The sequence below is a fragment of the Patagioenas fasciata genome, chromosome 8 (genome assembly GCF_037038585.1).
Source record: "Patagioenas fasciata isolate bPatFas1 chromosome 8, bPatFas1.hap1, whole genome shotgun sequence".
Classification (NCBI taxonomy): domain Eukaryota; kingdom Metazoa; phylum Chordata; class Aves; order Columbiformes; family Columbidae; genus Patagioenas; species Patagioenas fasciata.
In genome coordinates this window covers 18878164-18900929 of record NC_092527.1, presented here as the reverse complement: position 1 = coordinate 18900929, position 22766 = coordinate 18878164, and the positions used below count along the sequence as shown (strand labels likewise).

Here is a 22766-nt window from a genome sequence, read left to right as displayed (position 1 = left end):
AAAACTATGAGGCAGTAGGTCTGTTAGTGTTTCTTTCAGCTTGCTCATGGCAAAAATTAAACTTAGAAGCACTAGGATGGATGTCATGTTTCAGTTACTCATATGACATTGTGTAACTGGAGTTGTGTGGATTGGTGTGTTGTTTGTTTTTTGTTTGGTGGTTTTTTTTTTTTTTGGTTTGGTTTTTTTGGGGTTTTTTTTTGTGGTTTTTTTTTTTTTTGAGGGGGGTGGTTTAACATTAACATTATTTTGTACTCTGTAGGATGTTCTGAAGAAAATGATGCTTCCGTAGGATAGTACCCACACTAGCTTTAAAATTAAAACCTTTCATTAGACTACCTTTTACACTGGTAGCTTTCCTTACATTCTGAAATTCTTCAAAAGACACTGGAACCTGAAGCGATCACATAAAGTGTTTTTATCTTCCCAGTCTTAGGCTACTTAGTGCAAATAAAATTTTGTGCCAGTCAACCCAAGATGTGTTACAGTGCTGTTAAAGCCCAGCCTCTTAATTACGAATGTTTTGTGCTGTTTGTGTGATGCATGGATTTCTTGGAAATAGGTTTCCTTTGGCAGTATGTAGTTTTACAGTACAGTCAACAAAATGTTGCAGAATAGCAATTATGGGAATAAGGAGAATGCACGAGCTATTGGAGTGAATCCTTTAATGCTAATACATATTTCTGATAAAAGCAACTCTGATAAGAAGATATTGAAGTTACTGTAGCAATTAGTTTTTCTAAGATGTCTATCTGTATGAAATGTTCCATGGTAGGAAAAAAGCCCACAACTCTGTAGTACAATACAAAGTTTATTACATTTCTAGACTACATTATCCTTGTCAGCTAGATTAAAGCATTCTCCTAGTTTCTGTTCTATATTACCATAACAAGTGAGGAAATAATGTAGTGTTGTTACACAGAGCAGCTTATAAATTTTGACATAAGTGTGAGAGAAATCACTTGAAATGTGAAGCAACCAAGAGGAATAATTAGGAACAGCAGAATGATCTCAGTAATATGACAACAGTTTCTAAAACACCCCACAGGACTGAAATCATCAGGTTTGCTTGACCTATATCTTTAATAATACAGCTCATTGCCCTTGTATTGAAGCTAGAGGGTAGGACAAAGTATAAGCTTTATCATGTTTTAGGAGAAATTGCAAAAAGTTTATTTATTAACACAGCACAGAATGGCCCATTTCTATGATTACCAAACAGGAAAGCAAGTTGGGCTACAGTTCAGCACACAGAACACTTTATAGTCAGGCTTGGCTGGCAAAAAATATTATGTAACACTGAAATAAGATAAACGGTTGCACTGACAGTGGAAATAACCTTCTGTTTAATTAGAAAATAAGAGCTATATGGGACAATAAAAATGGTTACTGCTGCCCTCAGTCACTGTTTAATAAATATGATAGTGTTGCAGATAATGCTAAGTGTTATTTATTTGTGTAATATCATGGGCTCAGTAATTGTTCATGTTCTTGATAGTTACCCTGCATGTAGAATGAGTGCGTTTCACATTTTCTTTGTTTAATTCTTAAAAAGGAAAGGAGATTTTTTAAAAATTTTAGATTGTTTTTAAAAGCCAAAGGTGTGTGATCAAAGTTCATTCACCTCTCAGTGGTACTGTAACCAGACTACTGATTTTCTTAGCTTACCTTCAGGATGATTAAGCTTTGAAACTAATTGTTTCATACTTTTAAACCTGGATTTTCTATCTGTGCTGGATATGTTTCTGCATCTGTGAGAAGAGAGCATAATTTGAATCTTTAGCTGTCCATTTCATCATGGCTGTGTTTGTAATTAGTACAGTTCTAAGGTCTGCTTTTAGGATGGTTTTACCTTCCTTTGGCTTGGAGTTTGGAGTTTTAAGCACTATAAACAGGTACAAATTAAGTCTTGCAGGGCATGGTGTGGAAGACGGATCATTTCAGTGAAGCCTTCTCTCTAAAGCGAATAGTTTTTACTAGTAAATCGAGCATCAAATTGTGTTATGTGCATATGTATCAAAAGTTTCCTTTCTCTGTAGAGCATATTTATTAGATACGGACATTGTTCTTGGTTTCACGTATTTAGGAATGTACATGTATTTATCAAATACTTGGCAGAAAAGCAGGGCATGTGATGCATTTAGCAATATAATTTAACAGGCTCGGTATCCCAGCCCTGTTGCTTTTGGTCACAAACTTTCTATTTTGAATTTACAGTAAGTACAGGGATTTGAAAAAGGATATCAAAGACTTTACTTGGTTTTATCCAAGGGGAAAATTCAGAAAATGTTTCATCAACAAGTTTTAACCCCTCCTTCCTCCTCTACTTCCCCCAATATAGACTGTATGTCAAGAGGCAAAACAAAACAAACCCCCTTTTCTTCACACAATTTACTTTAAGCTTCAAAATCCTCCAAAATCCCCAATCTCCCTTTGCAGTCTGGTTCCCACTCTCCAGCTTTCCTCATCTCCCTCTGAAAGAAAAAAGCTCTTCTTTAAGGGACTGATAGGTTGTAGAGCGATGCTTAGCAACAACATTCCTGTGTCTTAAGTAGCTGCAAGCCCCTAGCTGAACCCTTTGATGTGACTGTCAGGGCAGATTTATTTTGTTTTAGCACATTGTCTACTTGTCCAGATGTATCAGGAGATAAAAAGGAGTCATGTTTACACTCTTTTTGGGAGGGGGGCAAGGGGGAGGAGATGTAATTAAATCACATTTTTGATGAATCTCTGAGAGATCGAGATGAGGAGCAGAGGAACTGGCCTGAATATAGAAGGGAAACCCACTTGCCTTCCCTAGGCACCTGACATTGTAGGAAAATGAAGTGTACAGCCATAGGACAATTTGTTGGTTTGGCTCTGCTCAAGCCTTTGACTTTGTGTCTTCTCATGTGTTGGTAGTTCACGAGAGTCCAGAAAGGCCTATTAGAAATTAGTGGTTATGCACCCTAGACTCTTTCCTGTGTGTCTTATTTCATAAATTTATTTGTCCATGTTGAAAATTACTGTGTTTTTCTCTAGAATGTTAATGCCATGGATCACATATCCCAGAACTTCTGGCTGTGGTGTCTGTCAATCAAATGCTTTAAAAAAAGAGCCTCAGTGATCTTAGATAAACCAATGTGCAGTGTAAGGCAGACCTTGCTGAATTATCCTAGAGAACAAATACCGCAGATAAATCCGGTTTTGTTTATTTGCTTTTAGCTTGCACATTTAGCAACACCATTCTGAGCTCTATTAATAACCTGTGGTGTGCGGTGACAAGTCTGATTCCAGCATTCAGTGTGCTGTGGGTATGCCAACTGAATAAAACGCTAGTTTTAATCTGCTTTTACAAAAGTTACTCTATTTGCATTTTAAATAGGTTACACTACAGCACCCCCTTCTGCTGACTAGGTAGTGTGACAAGAGGTTTTAGCTGCAATTTGGTTTTGTTCCCACAGGACAGAATGAAGATGCCTTGGAAGCATTTTTACCCTTCCCATTTCACAATTCCTGTGCCTTAACTCCTGTGAGGACATTGGTGGAACTCAACACTAGTCGTTAAACTATTGGTATCTTATAATATTTAGGACCCAGCTGTAATTTTTGCAGCATTGCCCATACTTCTGAAATAATGAAGCAGGCGGGGGACAGCAGAGTGAATAGCAAAGCAAAGTAAACCCTCCAGCATTGCAAACAATTATGCTTAGTCAGTGAAATGTATACCCACTTCTGCATTCCTCTGGTTGTAATTGAATGTGTTTGCAAGTGATGATATTATGTTACTGATATAATTTATGCAATAGTCTCAGAGGCTCCTATCAAAAAAAAAAAAAAAAATAATTTACCTTGCTGATTCTGTCTTTGCTTTTGAAAAATCTATGGACATCAACAACAAAACAAGTGTAGAAGTTCTGAATTGTCTGTATTTCCAAATACAGGTCTATGAAAAGCAGAAAGTTACTGTACTGTATGTTAAGTATTTGAGTTCTGCATCTGTGTTTATATGTAGCTTGTATACTGTTGCTATGCCATAGCATAGCATGAATCTCAGCAATTACTCCAAGAGTGCTCTGTTTTTCAGTTGTGATCTAATTGGTTGAAAAATATTACAGAGAATGACTGAAGGGAACTTGGAATCTAATACATTATAAGTGTATTCCCTTCACATAAGTGACTTACCTATGCTTTTACACCTGTGTTGAACTTGTAATATTTAAAAGCTCAGTGTTGTTCTTTCACTCCTTTGGGGCTGTCAGGTGGTGAGTGAAATGCAATAAAAATGACATGTTTGGGCATTGGTGAGGTAGAAATTTAGGAAAAGGTTATCATCTGCTAGCATCCAGAAGTTCATTTGTGGTTAGCTGCCCAAGCAACAGTTGCAGGGTTCTCTGCTTTGGGATACGACAGGTTTTGTTGTTGTTGTTGCTTTTTGTGCATGTGTGTGGTTTTTTTTTTTTTTCCTGGTGCTTTATTTTACTAGAGTGTAAGGCCATTGAATAATACTTTAAATGTGTGTTCCTGGAAGGTGAAGATGATTAAGACAATGGTAAAGAAATGCCAGATAAAATGTGTACTTCTTGCTTGGATTTACTTTCTCAAATTCGGATCAAGAGTCAAGGTCAGCAGATTTTCCTTTATTGTTTTATATTTTTTGGAGTCTTTTGCTGATTTCCTTATTTTCATTAATAGCAGTCTAAGACAAGAAAAATAATTCAAAAAAATCTGGTTTAGGGGTATGATTTAGTAACTTTGAATTTATTTTGTAGTGAGATTTTAAATTAATTTATTCTTATTTTAAAACCTAGCATTAAGTTTTACAGTGAATAGATTTCTTGTTGGATTATGTTAGCGGGTATTCCTTTCATTCACTGTTGTGTTGCTAGAATGTTTAAGTGCTCCTTTAGGGACAGATGCTGTTATCTACCATAACAGAAGCTACTGAAAATACACTATCTGGTTTATGGGCAGGGAGAGGTGGTAATAGTGAAGTTACTTTTCTTCAACTTGTTAAACTGAACTGAGTGAGCAGCAGAATCTCGTGCTTTTAAATGTAGATAGCTAAGATACATTTTTTTAAAAGATACAAGGCAAATACTATGCAATAAGAAGTCAGGGTTTTTTTTTCTACTGAGTTGGAAAAAGTGGTGTGAAGAAGATGCTAAAATTCTTGGGGTTTGAGTGATATAAGTTGAAAAAGCATAGTCTTGGAAGTCAAAAAACCTAAAGGGTGTTTTGTATGCTATGTGTTACAGTAGAACAAATCAATTCAGGCTCCTTAGATGCAGTCATTCCCTTGTGATTATATTTGTGTAAAGTCTTGGAGCCTTTGATCAAAGAAAGGCATTTGTGACTAGATCTAATCCAGGCTCTTTAAGGTGTTTAACTTGCGGGGGTGAGAGGGGGGAGAATGAGGTTGATAACAGCTGGGATTTAAATTTAGTTTTGCTGAACTTTTGTTTTGAAAGGATTTCTATTATACACTGCTTCCTTTTCCATACAGAAGATGGATCATTGAGTAAACCTAAAAGGGAAAGAGGATATGGGAGGAAATGGGTGGGGACATGGAATTAATCTTCTGAAGAAAAATGTTTGATCAGCGGGTAGGAGAGGATGAAAACCTCTGATGTTGACAGCAGGCAACTTTCTGACTAGTGTGTGATTGACAACTTTGATGCTCCAGTGGGGAGCAAGTGTACAGCCATGCTCAGGCATCCTCTGTCTGTGGGTGGTAGTGTTAATAATGTGGCAACTGGAAAGATTAATTGTGGACAAGCAGCAGGATTACGAGGAGGGCTTCACAGGTCTAAAAGGAACAGTGGTAGGAAGGCCTCTGATCTGTCAGCCCAAAAGGAAATTAGTTAGAGCAGACTGGAGCAGGCTTAAAAAGGGGGGAAGGGGGAAGATGGAGAAATGGGAGAAGGGAAGCATTTAGGATATTAAAGCAAAATGAAGAGGATATTGAAAAAGGTCATAAAGGGATGGGGCCAATGTTCCTGAAAGACCTTAATACACTACATCCTTTTACAGTACATGCAGTGTTCAGCTTGTTTTCAGGGAGCTCCAAGGTGACATTTGTAGGGGTTAGAGCTGCCACATTAGGTAAAACCTGTTACTTGTTTTCAAAATGAACCTGAGAATAAACTCAAATTAAGAATTTTCAAAATGTCAGAATACACAGAAGAGAGATTGCTTAAGCTGTTTCTGCAAGTTACTAGCTGCTGCTCCCTACTTCCAACCCTTTTTGGTAGAAGTAGGGATTTTGCCAATAAATTCAGTGTTACCATTAAAGAGGCCATTCATCATGCTTACTAATGTTATTAATCAAGATACACCACAGTACTCTTAAAATGAGATCATTTTGATAAATCATGTATGACATGAAAAGACTTTATTCCTTTTAAGTGCAATTTAGACTGTAATTTTTTTCCTCATTTATGATTCATGGGAGAAACATGGATAAAATTCCCTTGCACATTTACACCTTATCTTCAGTAATAATTCAGAGCTGCTCTTAGATGAAAATTCAAGGTCTGATTCACCAAAGCTGAATGCCAACTCATTATTTTCTGGCATTCAGTAGTCCAAAAATAATGTCCATACATTAGGTGCTTTTCACAATAGTTGAATTTGGCTGCAAACCAGACATATCGATTACACTCAGTTAAGCCTAAATGCTTAAGAATTATGTAATGTTCATTTACATTTTTGATCCAGTTGCACACTGCTTCCAACCTTGCAATTTAACATCAAGTGAAAACCAAAGGGTAAATTCGAGTGAGAAGTGTGATTATCTCTCTTGTATGAGAATGAGAAATATATTCTGAAATGCTTTGAATTGCTGAAGCTCCGCTACTTCTATTAAATAGGCAAAATTCTCTTGCCTTTTCTTACTAAAGATCGCTAGAATTGAAAGATCAACCAAAATATAAGATCACTGTTCTCCTTGTCATCCTAGTACTACAATAATTTGGCCTACTCTATTAATAGCATCACATATGAAAATAAACTGCTAAAATGTCTGGAATGAATATTTGCTAAGTTCAAAGTCACACGCTTGATTGTAGCTGAAATATTTGTGTTATTTATTAAATGGGTTGTAGCAGTTTTTGTTAACATAGGTATAAATATTAGATAATTTTTTGTTTATTCTTGTGTTTAGGAATATAAAAAGGAAATGTCTAGTAGAGAGATTTAGTTTGGAAAGCAGAGTCATTTAAATGTTACTGTTTCTCAAGGCCCCCTTCAGCAGCTGAAAGTATTTGAAGGAATGTGTGTGGTTGCCAAAAATAGCAGACCATTTATATTTATGAACCATTGGTCTCTACAAATTTGTTTCAATGCAGCAGATGTACACTATATCCTGATTCTACACAGGATGCTCATTTACTGGTACCTTCCAAATATTGGGGGTTTTATTCCTTGAAAAGTGAAATTCAGGGATTAAACAAATGAAACTTTTCTTTAGTCTAATTAGATTTCCAGACTCTTGAGAGCCAGTTGCCAGTGTGTGGCTCATTTCATTCTCTTCTAAATGTTATAAAATGTTATTCTTTTATTTTTCCCTTCATGCCTTACTTTTGTGTTTGCATACTACAAAAATATTTTTCACTTCCACATCATACTAGAAGTTATACATCACAGACTTTAGAAGGTCAGACTCCTGATGACGTTTTAAAAAGTTATTATGAGTATTAGATTAGTAGGCAAAAAAAAAAAGCATAAAGAAAAAAAATCTGTTATTCTACCAATACCTGCCCTTAAGTTCTTGTTTCATGAATTCTGGTTATTATTAAAAAAAAAAAAAAAAGAAAAGAAAAGAAAAAGAGTACCTAGGAAATGATTTCTGATGAGACACTTTTATAAAAATAAATTAAAATGTAATCAGATTGTGCTTGTCTTTTCTATTAGGACTGGTTAAATTACTACTTTTAATTTTCTTAAAAATGGGTGCTGATGAAAGAAAGTCATTCAGATCTTTGTGACATTCAGCAAAACATGAGAAGCACAGTTCAAGGCATGAGACTGAGACAGCAGTGGGTGACACCCTTTTCCTTCCTTCCCACCTTCTATCCAGTACTCATTTGCTGTGTTCTTCTGTTTTTCAGCACCATGGTCAAATGTCTAAAACCAGATTTTAAAACAAATCACTATTTCAGTGCTGGGTTAGGAGGTCATCTCAGTAAGCCTGTGGAGGTCAGGCAAGTTGTGATAACACCACACATTTGTTTTCGACTTTCCCCTTAACTGATGTGACTCTGATTTGTGCTGGGGATTTAGTAAAGGTAACTGCTGACTCGTAGTTAACTATGCTTGGCTGTGGAGCAGGGGAGTTTGGAAATCCCATTTCATCAGGGAAAACTCTCCCCCTGTGAGAATGCCATGCCACTTCTTGGTTTTCTGGAATGTAATAGCGTATTGGGATGGGTCACAAACTCAGGCTGGCTAATTTGAGACCTCCAGTCTAGTTCACAGCTGGGGAGAAGAAATTGAGATTTTTGTAGCCTGCCATATATAGTGGTTTTTATCAAGGCCTACTTCTGCATATTTTCTGGTCTCTTTCTTTACCATTTCTTTCCCACTTCATCCCTTTCTTTCACTGGCTGTATGGTTCCTGAGTTCATGGAAAAGCAATACATTTTAAATGAAGTTGTTCTTCCCTAACCATTCCCTAGGATGCAACGGGTAAAGACTTGGTGTATTGTTGCTTCCTGTAATATTTTCTGCTATCACGAGGCTCTTGAAGACCTCACATTGAAATCAAAGCCCCGTTGTGCTTGGTGCTCTGCAAAGTCATGGGAAAAAACAGTCTATCTAGAGTAGTGTTTTGATACTCTTCTCAGGCATGTCATAAATTCAACATAAAATTAATACATTTAAATAACTTTCTGTTATTAGGCAGGTTGTTTTCCTCACCACACATTTATACAATTTATATAGATATATTTACTCTGTACACAATTGATTTCTAGTTTGTTGTGTCTAAAATTTGGGGGAAGAAAATCTTGAGGAGGAGTTCCATGGAAGGTTTGTGTACATTTTATCACAAATATGACAAAATCATGGCGGTTCAGTATACACGTGGGTTAAGATGTGAGTTGCTGCATTCAGTGTTACAAAGGGTTTGACGTATTGGTACACAGATATTTAGGCAAGTGTCACGGAAAGTACCCTGAGATTAGTTTAAAGGACAACAGGATCCAAAACAACTTTTATTAAACCAGTGAGAAACAAGGTTTTAACACTCCGAAAGTGACTTAAATATAGGTTCGGATATCAGTTGAGGAAAATTATTGAGGGGCAGCAATTAATACAACAGGCGGTCCACAGTGTGCATGCACGTGGCTTCACCCAAAACAATGCCAGAACCGTCTCTGAGTCCGGGAAGAGTACACACTTGCCTGAACACGGTGCAGGATTATTCTTAAAGAGATACAGGTACTCGTGGTGAGTACGGAAAGTGTACGCTCGCGATTCCTGCGAGGGTAAATTTATAATACACTCGCGATCTTGTGAGGGTTAATTTACTTACACGTACAAATGTGCATGGAATACTACACGTGCTTATATGGAAGCACGGGAGGAAAATAAACTCGTGATTATGCGAGGAAATAATTTAAAGTACGCGTGCAAATGTGCACGGAAAGTTACTCGTGCTTGTATTAAACACGGAAAGTTACTCGTGCTTGTATTAAACACGGAAAGTTACACATGCATATGTGCACAGAAAGGATAAATACACTCGCGATTATGCGAGGATTAATTTTACATGTGCTTATATTAGGCACGGGAAGTTACACGTGCAAATGTGCACAGAAAGTATAAATATACTTGCAATCCTGCGAGAAGTTTTACTCACACACGTGGCGGCAAGGCAAGCGGAGTCTCCATCCCAGGGGAGGGCTCTCAGTGGCAGCATCTCGCTTGTGCTCCGAGAGATCCGCGACAATGGGTGGAGTCTCGATGAGAGTCCGGTTTTTTATAGGCTGATCAGACGGGACTGTAGGCATTCCAGAAGCTTCTCTGCACCCCCACACTGGTTGTGGGGTGCCCCTGAAGCCTCCAAACATCCCTCACACTGGCCGCAGGCACCCAGCGGCTCACTGGCACCTCGGCCCTCCCTTCTCCTAATGGCCCTGGCCAGGGTGCTCTGGGGCCAAACAAAAGAAGCTGTTAGCCTTAGGTAGCAGAGAGAGAGGGAGATGTGCCTACTCCCTCCATACTGAAGGAGGGGTGGGAGAAGGGGGGGTTTGCATTTTGCCACAGCAAGTTTTTGAAATATATATGAATTATTGAGAACCGTTGCCATTGTGTCTCTTGGGAAAGATATTTGTGCCCAAGAGATCGAAAATGAGTCCTGAACCCAAGTAGGTGTTTATGCAGGCATTTCTTAAAATTATAATAAGCCATGTATCTGTTAAAGTATGATTAATTTTGAGCCCTGAGTGCATTTGAGACAGAATAAATGAATATTACTTTTAGTTTAAATAAAAGGAAAAGTTTTTTTAAAGCAAGTATGAGTTCATGCTTTAAGTTGGAATTAAATCACAGATTGTCCCATTAATCATATATCTTTCTGGAGAAATGTTTTTGTCAGTTTAAAAAATGGATAACGCAGTGATTTCCTTCATTCTTAATTGTAGTTTCCCAGTGGATATATTAAACATCTTTTGAAATAAATCATACTTTCTTACTAAATCCAAGTTTTGCATCTGATAATCTGATACATACCATTGGGCTGATTACTGTAATGTCACAATATTGCTTTACATTTTTATTTGACTATAAATCACTAAATGAGAAGCAATGAGCTTTCAGATTGCTAAGGTCATTTCTCAGTGACCCTACAGGATGACTTTGACAAGTGTTAAAACTGTAATGAATAAAAACAAACAACAGTACCACAGAACACAAGAATTCTAGATAATTGTGTGTCAGGAGAATGCATATCATGCTCTCCCCAAGAAATTTGCCTCTTCATCTCTTCATATACTGGATGAGAAACATATTGCAAAGGAGAAATGCCGAACACTTAATATCTTTCTGAAGGAAGAGATACAAGAGAATCCTTAGTCTATGTCTTGAGCTTCACAGTACATAATGTTTTCTCAAGGTGAGGTGGTTTTTTATTTTGTTGTCATTTTTTTTTTTATTTGTATTGTGTTTTTTGGTTTTGTTTTTTTTTTTTTTTTCCCCCTACCGCATCTCATTTTGCACTCTACCATCTCTCTTTTGGATGATACCTTGGTCAAACCAAGGTTTTTCTCTGTGACTTCCTCTGAAAACATTTTGGAATTAAATCTACGTAGCTAAGGAAATCTTTGTATGTATATGTGTATTGAAACAACTTCACTTACCACATCTTTCCTTAAGTGCATTGTATATCTATTGAACCCTTGTCAGGAATGTTCTTCCTGTATTGTAAAATTTATCAGGTATAATACATTAATGCCTACTACAGTTACTGATGTGTGTAGGTGTGTAAAGAATTTGTGACATGCCTTAGAAATAAGGGTAAATACGAATAGAGAAGTACTAGGATACAAATACAAGCTGTATGAAAAAATAGAAGAATATAAATTATCAATGGCTATTAGTGATATTCCAATATAGTCTAATATCAAGCCACATCGTACACATTAACAGAAAGTAAAATTTTTGGTGGGATGGTGGATGTTTTTGTTGGTTGGTTGTTGTGGTTTTATTTTGTTTTTCCTACTTCGGCTTCTACAGTATCTGTAATTTTTATGAACGTGGTTTGAAAATCACGTACTCTTTCACAATCTGTCTATTTAGTATCAAGTACAACTCTTAGACAAGACAAGACAAAACTTACAGGTTAATATGAAAGACAGTGATACTTCCATTTAGCAAATGTTTAGTACTGTGAGTACTCTAACTTTAATGGTCTTGTAACTTTTATACCTTGTACTTTCTATTACTATAATGCTTGCAAGAATACAAGCTTCTCCTGTAATAATACTGTTAGAATTTCTTTTTTGATCCTTTTGGTGACTTGTTCCTATAAAACCAAAGTTACCACCCGTGTTAAACAGTGTTCCTCAAAGCTATTTGTAGTTGCTTTCCACTGCAACAAGAACTTCTGGTGAATATGTCACCAATACTTGTAGACATAACTGTCACATGTCAATGCTGTCACTGTCAAAATATTCCCATGAATATTAAAAGTAATACAATTACACTTTGGAAAATAGCTTAGGGCCAAACATCAGCATGTGGTAGAGGAAACAAATAGTTATCTTTCTGCTGGTGCACAGGCTTACTCAGAAATGTGATTCAGAACTCCAGCCAGTGCAAAACAATCCTAACCCTGGATGATATTCCAAAGAATTAAAATTGCTCTAACTGAATGCTTATCTCAAAGGTAATGAAAACTGTTCTATTTGACAAGGAATTATATACCGGACATAAAATAACAGCAAAACACCAATAAACAAACCCTTCTGGTTTTGCTTTTCCTAGAATTGGAAATAAAGCTAAATTGTCCTTTCATTCCAATATCCTTTTTAGAAGCTCTTGAATTTTGCTCACTCAGTAGTATATTGCTGAAAAGGCAAAGTCTCTTCCAGTAATTTTAGGAAAAGCTATCATCAAGCTGTCAACAGTCTAAATTGAGAATAAAAGTACCAAAGAGAAACCTTCACTGTTATCAGAGTCCCAAATAAGTACACTTGAATAAGCAGATAACATCTAGAGTGTGCAGTATGAGACCACTTATTTCTCCGGTTTTTTGAGTGATTTACAGGGATGAAGGCTTAAGTTAAATAGTTAGTGACATTTTTCTTCCTGTCTTACCCAGGACAACTAGGCCTAAAGAAAACAGGTAGTTGTGAACAGATGGCTGTTCTTGGAATTTAGTTCAGATGTTACATTGCTGGGTGTTAGGGGCATCTATCATCCTCTGAGGTGTTATGTGCCCTCAGCTCATATTGGTCATCAGAGGGAAAATTTCCAATACTTTGTAGTCCAGTGTAGATTGTTTACAGTTTGCTAACATCCAATAATTATTCACTCTAGCTGAAGGGTGAGAGTTGTATCTATGACATCACCTCTCTGAAAAGGAGGGTATGTTTTCACTTGTGAAGAAGCAGAGGCAGGATTTTCTAGATTTTTATTAATACATCTGATAAGTAGCATCCTTGCAGTTTAGGCAAACTTGTCCGTATTATGGTGTTTGTTCTGATACATGATGTGTCTTCATGTTATCACCTGGGGACAAAAATGGCACTATAGCTATGGTCTGACATAACAGCTGGTCTCCAAAAGCAAAAGCTTAGTATACTATCTATTCAGTCACTTACCTTTTAACATTTTAATATACTGTAATCTAAGAGTCCAACAGCTATGATAAAGAAGGTTTCTAAGTTACAGCCTTTAATAAACTTATTACCATGATTAGTTTTCATTATTGCGGATATCTGATTGTTGTTCTCAGGTTTAGTCTGACAATTAAGATTTGAAGTAGTATTTAAGCTTTTTCTTCTCCAAAACATCGCAGCCCTGTTTTACACTTTCATCTTAAGCAGACATTGTAAATCTGGGTTTGAATTAATTTCAGTTAAAAATATATAAAATCTGAGGATATGATTAACTACAAAATAAGAAGTTAAATTGAAGTGAATTCCTTCGATTGACTGTTGGAGTTTATAAGCCAATATACCAGTATGCAACAGCCTGCATAGAAGATGGCAATTCTTTTCTCAAGACTTCCTTTAGTAAATTATCATGAGCCTCAATAAATAGATTAGCTTTTGTATTTCTTACCTTTATTTGCCTTATCATTATTATCAAAATGATAATATAAATTATCATGTATCTTTTAGTGAACACTGTCCTTCATGTCTTTTATTAAAACTCATTTTATTTATGCACGTTGCAATGGGTAGATTGTAAACACTCCAGAGCAAACTCTATACCTGAAACTGGACACATCACTACCATGATATCAATCTATCTAACTTCAATTAAATTTCAAAAACTGGCATGATGGTTCATATTCACCTACATGATTGTTTATTTTCATAGCTCCTCCTAACAATCCAGAACTGCTGCTCTAAAACTAAAAAGCAAGATGGTAAACGCGGCTTGGCTTGGATTTAGATTGCTCTTTCCTTCAGATGAAACCTCCAACTGGATGAAGATTATTGCAAACTATAGCTCCACAGTCTAATATTTTTAAATTGGCGTGATAGGAACTTGCAGTCTTTATTATGGGGAAAGATTTGGGTTTCCTTTCTTCTCCCTAAACATTTTTCCTTTAAGGATTCGGAGCAAGTTTTCTTGGTACTTCAAATGCGTTAGACTTCTGATGTGGGTTTTAACTGTTTATTATTATCAACTCCTATATCCTTGTCCACTTTTTTGCATTAATAGGCATTATAATTTTTAAGAGATCCCTTTGTTTAGCTCACAGGACAGTGGAATGGCAAAATCTTCTCTTTTTAATTAGTTTTGAGAAGTATGGTATCTTATTGCAGCTTTCTGTTTTCTGTCTCCTTTCTTACATGTCGACACACTCATAACTTCCTTCAGGTAAATATTAATCTGTTTCAGCAAGAGGAACAGTTTTAACATTGCATAAAGATTTCCTGATAATAGTAATTTTTTGAACCTGTGATCTGTATGAAAATATTTTTTTTAGTAATGATACCTTATATCAATGTGTAAACTCTTGTGAGTACAGTGACCTTGAAAGATTGCAGACAGCCTTAAGAAAAACAAATTCATCCTCCTTGGCTGGTAACTGTGCACCTGTAACCACATCATAGACCTCATCTCACAGGTGCATCCTCTTTGCATAATCATTGACTGACTCAGAGTACTGGTCTTTGTTTTATCACACAGGCTTCTAGTGATTCTGCCTCCACTTCTCCAGAGATGCATTATACACCTCTGCCTTCGGGATCCAGAGACCTCACCAATCACAGAGGTATGAACTCAACTTTTATTGGTATGAATTGCTGCAAGGTGGTCAGCTTTGCTGTAAAGCCTTCTATGTATTAGTTACTGCAACACCAGCACTCCACAGAGAACACTGTGCTTTTCAAGCACTAGATGAGAAAACCATACCTGTCAAGCCTACAGATTTTAACTCATCTTAAATAGGATTTAAAGGTGGTCTACTGGGAAAGCAAACAGATCTATGGATAATAACATTCAGTGATAATTTTGTATACGTGAGAGAAATGTAAAGAGATTAGAGTACTTAAATATTGTTAAGTAGATGACTACATGCAGCACTGGTAATTTTGAGAGAATTTGTAAACTTTCTAATATTTGTAAGAGAGATTTTTGGCAGTTTAACAATTTAGAGCTATAATTTTGGAATGTTAACACATTTTCATTGCAGTAAGAAGTGATTCTTTTATTTTTTTCAACATCACAGGTGGATAAGTGTTCAATTTGCTTTTTCACCAATCTTTAGAACTTAAAAACCACCTTGGGCAAATTTTCAGATTTCTTTTGCATACCTATGGAGCAAAATGTTCAGGGAACAGGTGAAAAAGTGGAACAATCCGGAAGGGTGCTTTCCAAGTCCTTCACCTTTGTTCTAAAAAGGAGAAATGTATAAAGTTTGCAGAATTTTTCATCTTAAATTAAATAAATGAACTTTATTTCCCACATTATGCATTGATATCATGTAACCCATTTCTGAAGAGGCAATTTTGCAATGCAACTGAATAAGGATCAGGTGGGAAGGATGAGGAAAGCAACTGATTAAACTGTAATTTGTTGCAGCCTATATCACTGTTGTGGCAGGGCTAAAGATGGTTGTGGAACTATATTCTGGTCTTGGTATAAACTGATACGGTGTACTTGAAATCAGATGTTCTGAAAGTACTTTAGAGTGTTGTATTCTGACACTGAGGTTCTACAGTAACTGGTACTTCTTAAAGAAAAATGGACCAAACCAAGATCCTGGATTTAAGCACACAGCTGGTCTTCAGGGATTAACAAAAACAAAAAAACCCACAACCAAACCCCAACCAATCAACCAAAAAAACAACACTCAAAACCGCCCCAAACAAAACAAATGAAAAATAACTGCAAGCCACTACCCCTCCAATTCCCAAGGTATGTGTTGTGGCTTTGATTTTCAGGTAAGCATATTTGCTTCTAGGTTGGATTTCTAGTGTTGGATTAAATGGCTAGGGTATAGTAAGACAGTAAGTAGAATGTCAGAGTGTTGTAAATGTGTAAGTTTTTAAAAAATATATTAAAATACCATTAAAAGCCAGGTATCCTCAGATCTGTTTGCTTAGATGATAATGAATACAAGTGTGGCTTCATGGCTGATTTTGGGTTTTGACTTGGCCAAAGGAAGGCTGTCAGCATTAAGCATCAAATGTTGTGTGCCTGCATTACTGGTTGTCTTCTCTTCCAACAAAGCAGTTGTGTGACTCTAGTAACTGTTGCAGACATGTCCATTCAGAGCTGGAGCTTAGCAGGTTCTGAGTACTACTGTCTTGTCTAGGGTTTGAGAAGGCCTGCTCCCTGTGAAATGGGAAAATTATATTCCCCAAATTATCAACTTCTAATCCTTAGCTGTTCACATAATTCTTTGTTGCTTCTGTCTTTACTCTTCCCAGAAATAGTCTGCTTTGCATACTAAACATGTGCTGGAAATTTCCTTGATGATTAAGCACAGTTATAAATAAAGTGAATGGAAAAGAGAGTGTCATCCAAAGAAAGGGTAAAACTGGCCCTAAAAGAGACATTATTAGCATGATCCAATAAGTCTTTATATAAAAATGTATATAAAAATGTATTCACAAAGAAATAATTAAGACAACTTTACGAAATGCTGGGTGTTGTAAATAAAGCTTGGAACAACCTGCTAGCAGGGCCTATTAACTCAATCAGCTTATTTTATACAAAGAAAAATCTCTTAATTTCACAAGCCCATACAAAATTAATTGGAGTCAATAGAAAAATCTCCAAGAAAAGAATGGAATACATGCTATTTTAGATTATGAATATCTTCAATTTTTTCTTCACTGAATGCTTTCAGTGTTGTAAAAAATGATTGAATCAGGTGTTGCATATGTAAATATTGGCAGTTTTCAATGCAAACTGGGAAGAAGAATCCTGTAAGTTTCTAAGTGCTTTTATTTGTCCCTGGAGAAATTTGTTTACCAGAATCTGAAAGTCTGGCAAATGGTTTGCTACAGCTGTAAAATGATGTTTGGGGGATTCTGGGGAGGATCAAGAGCAAGTGGAAGGTATTTGAATGGTAGAGTTTTACTTTGACATTTCTCACTCGATTTACCTATGAGCTTTGCAGGGAGAGGAAAAAACATATAGTTCTGCATGCATTGCAGCATGAATCTTATAGCTTTCATGTTCATGCATTCAGTATATTATTTCCAGGCAGGATCTGTTTTTCTGAGTTCTTTCCATATTTTGTATAAACAATATCCAGACATTGTACATACCTCTGTCTCACTTTCAGAACCCACAGAAGCAGCATATGACAGTGCGGCATCAGAAGGAATTATATGGAAAAATCAGTGTAAATACTAAATCAAGTGTTAAGATCTTTGAGCATATAAGTATGTCAAGAGAGCAATAAGTATTAGATACATGTTTTTAAGCTTTAAAAAACTGGCAATCTTGGGAAAGTTGTTTTCCTTTAAATTACTTTGTTGCTTATACCTACTTTCTAAAGTTGAACCTTTACTTGGTCCCAGTGTTCACATTTTTTTAGCACAAGATATACTGGACTTCTATGCAGGTTTTGGTCACCTAACAGCAATATGACTTGATTCTTTATGAGACAGGTCTTCCAAAGTGGTAATTTTATAGTTAGCTTTATTTTTGTTTTGATTCCAAAACAATGATCTTAATCTCCTAAGGGTCTTTCCTTGGTCGTTGTTAAAGTAGTATTTTATATTTCATTTTACCTTATTTTAGACATTAGTATTTACTTGTGTGCAATTTGTAAATATTCTTTTACCCAGATAAAACAAGTAATTTTAAATAAATGTCCTCCGATCACACAACGTATTTAATTTATTTTTGAATTTCATTGCTTGTATTGTTCTAGTTTTCAAATTTGCTGATGATGCCACATCTTTCTTTCTGCTTGTCCAGATCTACTTACTGCCAAGAAAAAAAAACCACAGTAATTTATTGTTGTTCTTAAGTAGAAATGGCCATGCTCCCAGTACACAGTAGTAGTGAAATGTAGTGCATTTTAGTATGAAGTTGCTCAAAAAGCATTATTTTGTATGTATGGGCCAGATACCCTTCTGTTCCTTATTGACAGCTTATTACCTAGGTACATCTAAAATCTTAAAATAGAGCTTTCAATTTTTAACATAGTTGAAATTTATGGAAAAAGAAATATAAAAATTGTAATTTTAAGGATGATTTGCTCAATGTGTGGAAAAGGCTCCTCACTCCACTCAGGTTGTATAATCCTTTTTCATAATTACATCTTTGGTAAGGAAGTTCCTTTGTTACATGTAATCATTCAAACCCAAATTGCCTTCCAAAAAGAACAGTGCTTTCCAGTTGGTGGGGCAAATAGTAATTTGTCATTCTGTCTTTTGAGAAGCAATATTACTAAATCACGACTATCATGAAAATCTGTTTTTCCCATATAAAAAAAATACGTGCTGAATGCCCTTTGTATAAACAGCTATTTTATAACATTGTCTATTACCTGATTTACTTGAAAACCTTTCATTTGATGAAGCCATTTGGTTTCCAGTAACATTTTACAAATTACTCTTTTTCTTGCACTCCTGTTTCTGGGAACAACCAGTGGTAAGTCTACCCCATAGCTTACTGGTAAAAGGAAGAAGTAGCAGTTTCCATTAAAAACTAAGCCTGTATTTATGTAAGTAGTTTTTAGAACCTTAGCTTGGATTTATGCCAAGGTTTAATAGTTCTAATCTATTCTGCCTTGTAAGAACTTCCTGAACAAATCCACTGTCCTGTTTTGGTGTCTATTCAGTTAATTATCCAAGTTCTCTGGTATGAGCAGACATTATGCTTTCTCATTTTCTATTTGAATGATGAGTACCCAAATGGAAAATTATTATTTATTCTACCAATACGTTTGAGTCATGAGAGCCTCTTTGCTTATTTTCTGAAACAGTCCCATCTGAGTTTGAAAGTCATAAACTGCATTCAGAAGCAATGTCCAGAAATCCTGGGACAGAGTATTTTTAAGTTTCCTATTAACACTCTGCAGTTAATTTTCTAAAGCATTTTTGAACAGAGGAAAATAAGAGATTATTTTGCTTTCAGGTTGTCTTTTTTTCTAACAGGGGTATGCTGAAGATTTGCTTGGAAACTGGTTCTCTCCAGACTTCCACATTCCTAACCAAGCAAAAGCATGTAGTGATCTATATACATAATCTGTTAGAGAAACACCTGAACTTGAGTTTTTTTTTTTCCCCCTCTGTTGTCATTATACTGTACAATTGTACTCAGAGTGTTGGCATATTAACTTTTCAGTAATGACTGGTATGACTAGACAGAATGCATTCTGACTGATTTTTAGCATATACCATATATGTAAGCCAGCTACTGGCTTTGTAAGAGTTGAGATATGCATTAGTTCAAGACAGAAGTGTGCTTTAGAATACACAACAGGCATTGGACCATCCAGTTGTGCTGGAATTTACAATCCAATAGGTGTCAAAGGAGAGCTACTACTCTCAAAATTTGGTGTTGAAGGGAAAAGGAAGCATTTTTGGAGTGTCAGAGGCAGTAATATAATTGATGTGATGTGTTAAAGCCCCAAACTATCCTCTGGGATTTACCTGTTCTACCTCAGTTAGCTTAGCCTGCTCATACTTCAGAAATAAATATTCTCAGGTTCATCTGGAACTAATAATGTATGTTGATTCTTCAAGAGTTGGGTCTAGAGTTTTAAGATAATACTTTTAACTTTCTGAAGTGAATTACAAAATTGGTGCACACTTCTTAATAACAAATGTTAACACACAGTTCTTATTTTTGAAGGCTTTCAACTCCGTACACATGCACTCTGAAAAGCCATGCTGTCTTTAAATCACAGACATGAAAAGGAAATCGGTTTGCATAAAAACTTACTTCCAGAAAGATAATTATCCTGTTTATATTATCATTGCAGTCTTCTCTGTTGTTGTTATTGACACAGTTGTTAGGTACTCATTGTATTTTCAAGCCAGAGGCTTATTTAGCATTTGAAATTGATTGCTGGGAAAGTCACAAAGCAATTCATGTAGCAACTTATCATAATTAGTTAGCTTTCTTAATGTGAACTGCACTTTATGCTTATCAATTGATTTTTTTTTCTGTATATCTGCATAAAGCAACTCATTGTATGTTGTCCAAAAAGAGAATAAAAATAATTAAAAAATCTGTGGGTAGTACTTTATCATTCAGTTAGTCTAAGGAATCCTAAACACTTCTTAAACAAAAGGCATCTGTGTATATATGAGAAGTATTTGCTTTAACTTATCTAGTAATGGGATGAACAAGAGAACTGCAAGCAGGTGCAATACATGGAAGTTCTGTATCACGCAGAGATGCTGTGAATAGAGAGAAAGTTTCCTTTTTCACTTGCATGACGTGTCCTTTGAAAATACCATACTTTTCAAACTGCATGGTATTATGGTCGGTGATAGACTGCATACTTTTTAGGCCAGGATCTTCTGACTATGAGATGAACAACCTTAAAACAAACAAAAAAAGTTCACAGTAGCATGTAACAGGCAAGACCATATTTTCCAGGGGCAGAAACACTCAAAAATAACCTATGACATTTCCTATTAATGGCAGGAAATATATCCCAACAGTGAGTTTTGTTGTGCTCATGACTTAGCATCAAGGGCAGTGGGTAAAAATTGTTCTCTTCTGGCACTATGGGAGAAGACTTAAATAAGGAGCCTGTTATGGGGGGGCGGGTGGAAATGAGAAATTGGGTTCTAGTGTCTTGCTTAGTTTTTCAGTCTGGGAGATGGTCACCAATGGAAACATGAGAGACATGGGAAAAGCACGGAAAGCAAGGTGATGGTAAAGATGCATGCCAGTGTGAGAGAAGACTTGGTTAAGACAAGATTTTTGTTTTCCTGTCTTATTTTCCCTTAGTTAAAGGGATTGGAAAGAGAAAATCGGTCAGAGGTGCATTGGAGTCCTTGCAGTCTGGAGATGTGAGAAGGTAGTGTCAGATGTTTAAAGAGCTCTGTTGTGAGCTATTCTTGGTGCAGCTGAAAGGCAGGCCAGGCCTTTCTTGTAGTCACCATGCAATGGCCCCTGCTTGTTCCTGTAGACCCACCAAACCTTACACATGGAGATGAGATGAAGGGCTCTGGCCAATGTCAGTTACTTCAGTGGTGCAACTAATTTCATACCTCTCACTGTGATTTTTCCCTTCCACACTGCACTCTACTATCTCCTCAGTTTTTCTGATGTGGTTCCTTTGCAGGGAGAAGAGTAGGTAGATGAAATGAGTTGAAACAAGGTAGATCAGGAGAAATGCTTGAAGGCACATGTCCTTAGAGATGTTTACTGCCACGAAATGCTTCCATCTGATAAGAGAAGCCCACATGTAGTAGTATCTGCCCTGAGTCTGCAAATGCATTCGACATCTGTCCCTACTGTGTGAATTGAAGCAGAGTCACAGATGTTGCCTTTCAAAGGAATTGAGAGGTCTGGTGCACATACATGGGATCCGTTCAGCTCTCAGCCCTGGAGTGGTTTATTGCTGGGCAGAAATGAATGAGCAGATTAAGGAGGGTCACATGTAGTACCTCTGCTGAGCCCTAATCTATTAGTTTACTGGAATAGAACCACCACCAATTCCAGTGGCCTTCTGTGGACCAGTTCACCTCACTTGATCAGCGCCTGCATGTCTCTCTGTAAAGCACAAAGAATTTCCCAAACGTGGAATAAATTGTGGTTGGATTTGAGTGTGACCTTGACTAATATGGTTCAAGAAATACATTTTCTGGATCATTGGATTCATGTTCTTGTCACTTAACAGGGTCAACAATTTCTTGTCTGTGTATACAAGGAATGTTGGGTTTGAATCTGTAGATTATTAAAACTTTGGCATGAAAATGTACTGTTGTATATTGCAATAATGAGAGCAGCTGGTCACGTGAAACTAGGGTGGGGTGAGTGAGTTAGGGATGATATATAGAGTGACTTGCAGTATTGTGCAAAGTCTTTCTTGATGGCCAGAAAAGTTAAATTTTCATTTTGAATGGCAGCATATATTAATTTGTGAAGGTTCTCTGTGTTCTGTGGTTTGGAAGTGAGTCCAATGGGTGTGACTAAGCTGACCAGAACTAAGTTCAAGGAGAATCACTTCCTGGAGTGCTGTGTTTCTGTGGGAGTAAAATAGGGGTGTTTCTCTGCAGCAAGACTTAAAAATACAAAAATAGAGTAATTAAGTGGTTAATCAAATTTAGATTAAAATTTTATTGAATATCTAAGGAGTTGGGCATAAAATTCACATTCTGCATCTAATGGGAATTAGGAGCCTAAGAGTGAGGCAGCTTTTCAAAACTGTCAGCTTTGTTTTTCCAGATATTATAGAGACTTTCATTTTTCCACAGTGCACATTCACCGATCTGGCTGTTGAAGCTCTGACCATTTTCCATATTTTTGTCACTATTCCCATAATTTCTGAGGTTTTCATTGCAGCTTTTCCTGTATTTGCCAAAACTAACCTAGCTGTCTGGGCCTCAGTCACCCATACAAGTGTCACATCAGAGGGAATATGATTAATGAGGAAAAAACTGTAACTTCATATTTTTGGG

General features: G+C 36.4%; 1 protein-coding gene across 12 annotated transcripts in view; it reads left to right on the top strand.

Moving 5' to 3' along the window:
• The window catches only part of LRMDA (leucine rich melanocyte differentiation associated), a 741452-nt gene that overhangs the window by 617007 nt on the left and 101679 nt on the right, over positions 1 to 22766 (top strand). For 11 of the 12 annotated variants that reach the window (XM_071811807.1, XM_071811805.1, XM_071811806.1 and 8 more), the window contains one exon: positions 14848 to 14932. The exons of the other annotated variant lie outside the window; for it this stretch is intronic. In XM_071811807.1, the coding sequence (XP_071667908.1) occupies positions 14848 to 14932 (85 nt within the window). The remainder of the gene's footprint in view (positions 1 to 14847; positions 14933 to 22766) is intronic. 12 annotated transcript variants of the gene reach the window in all.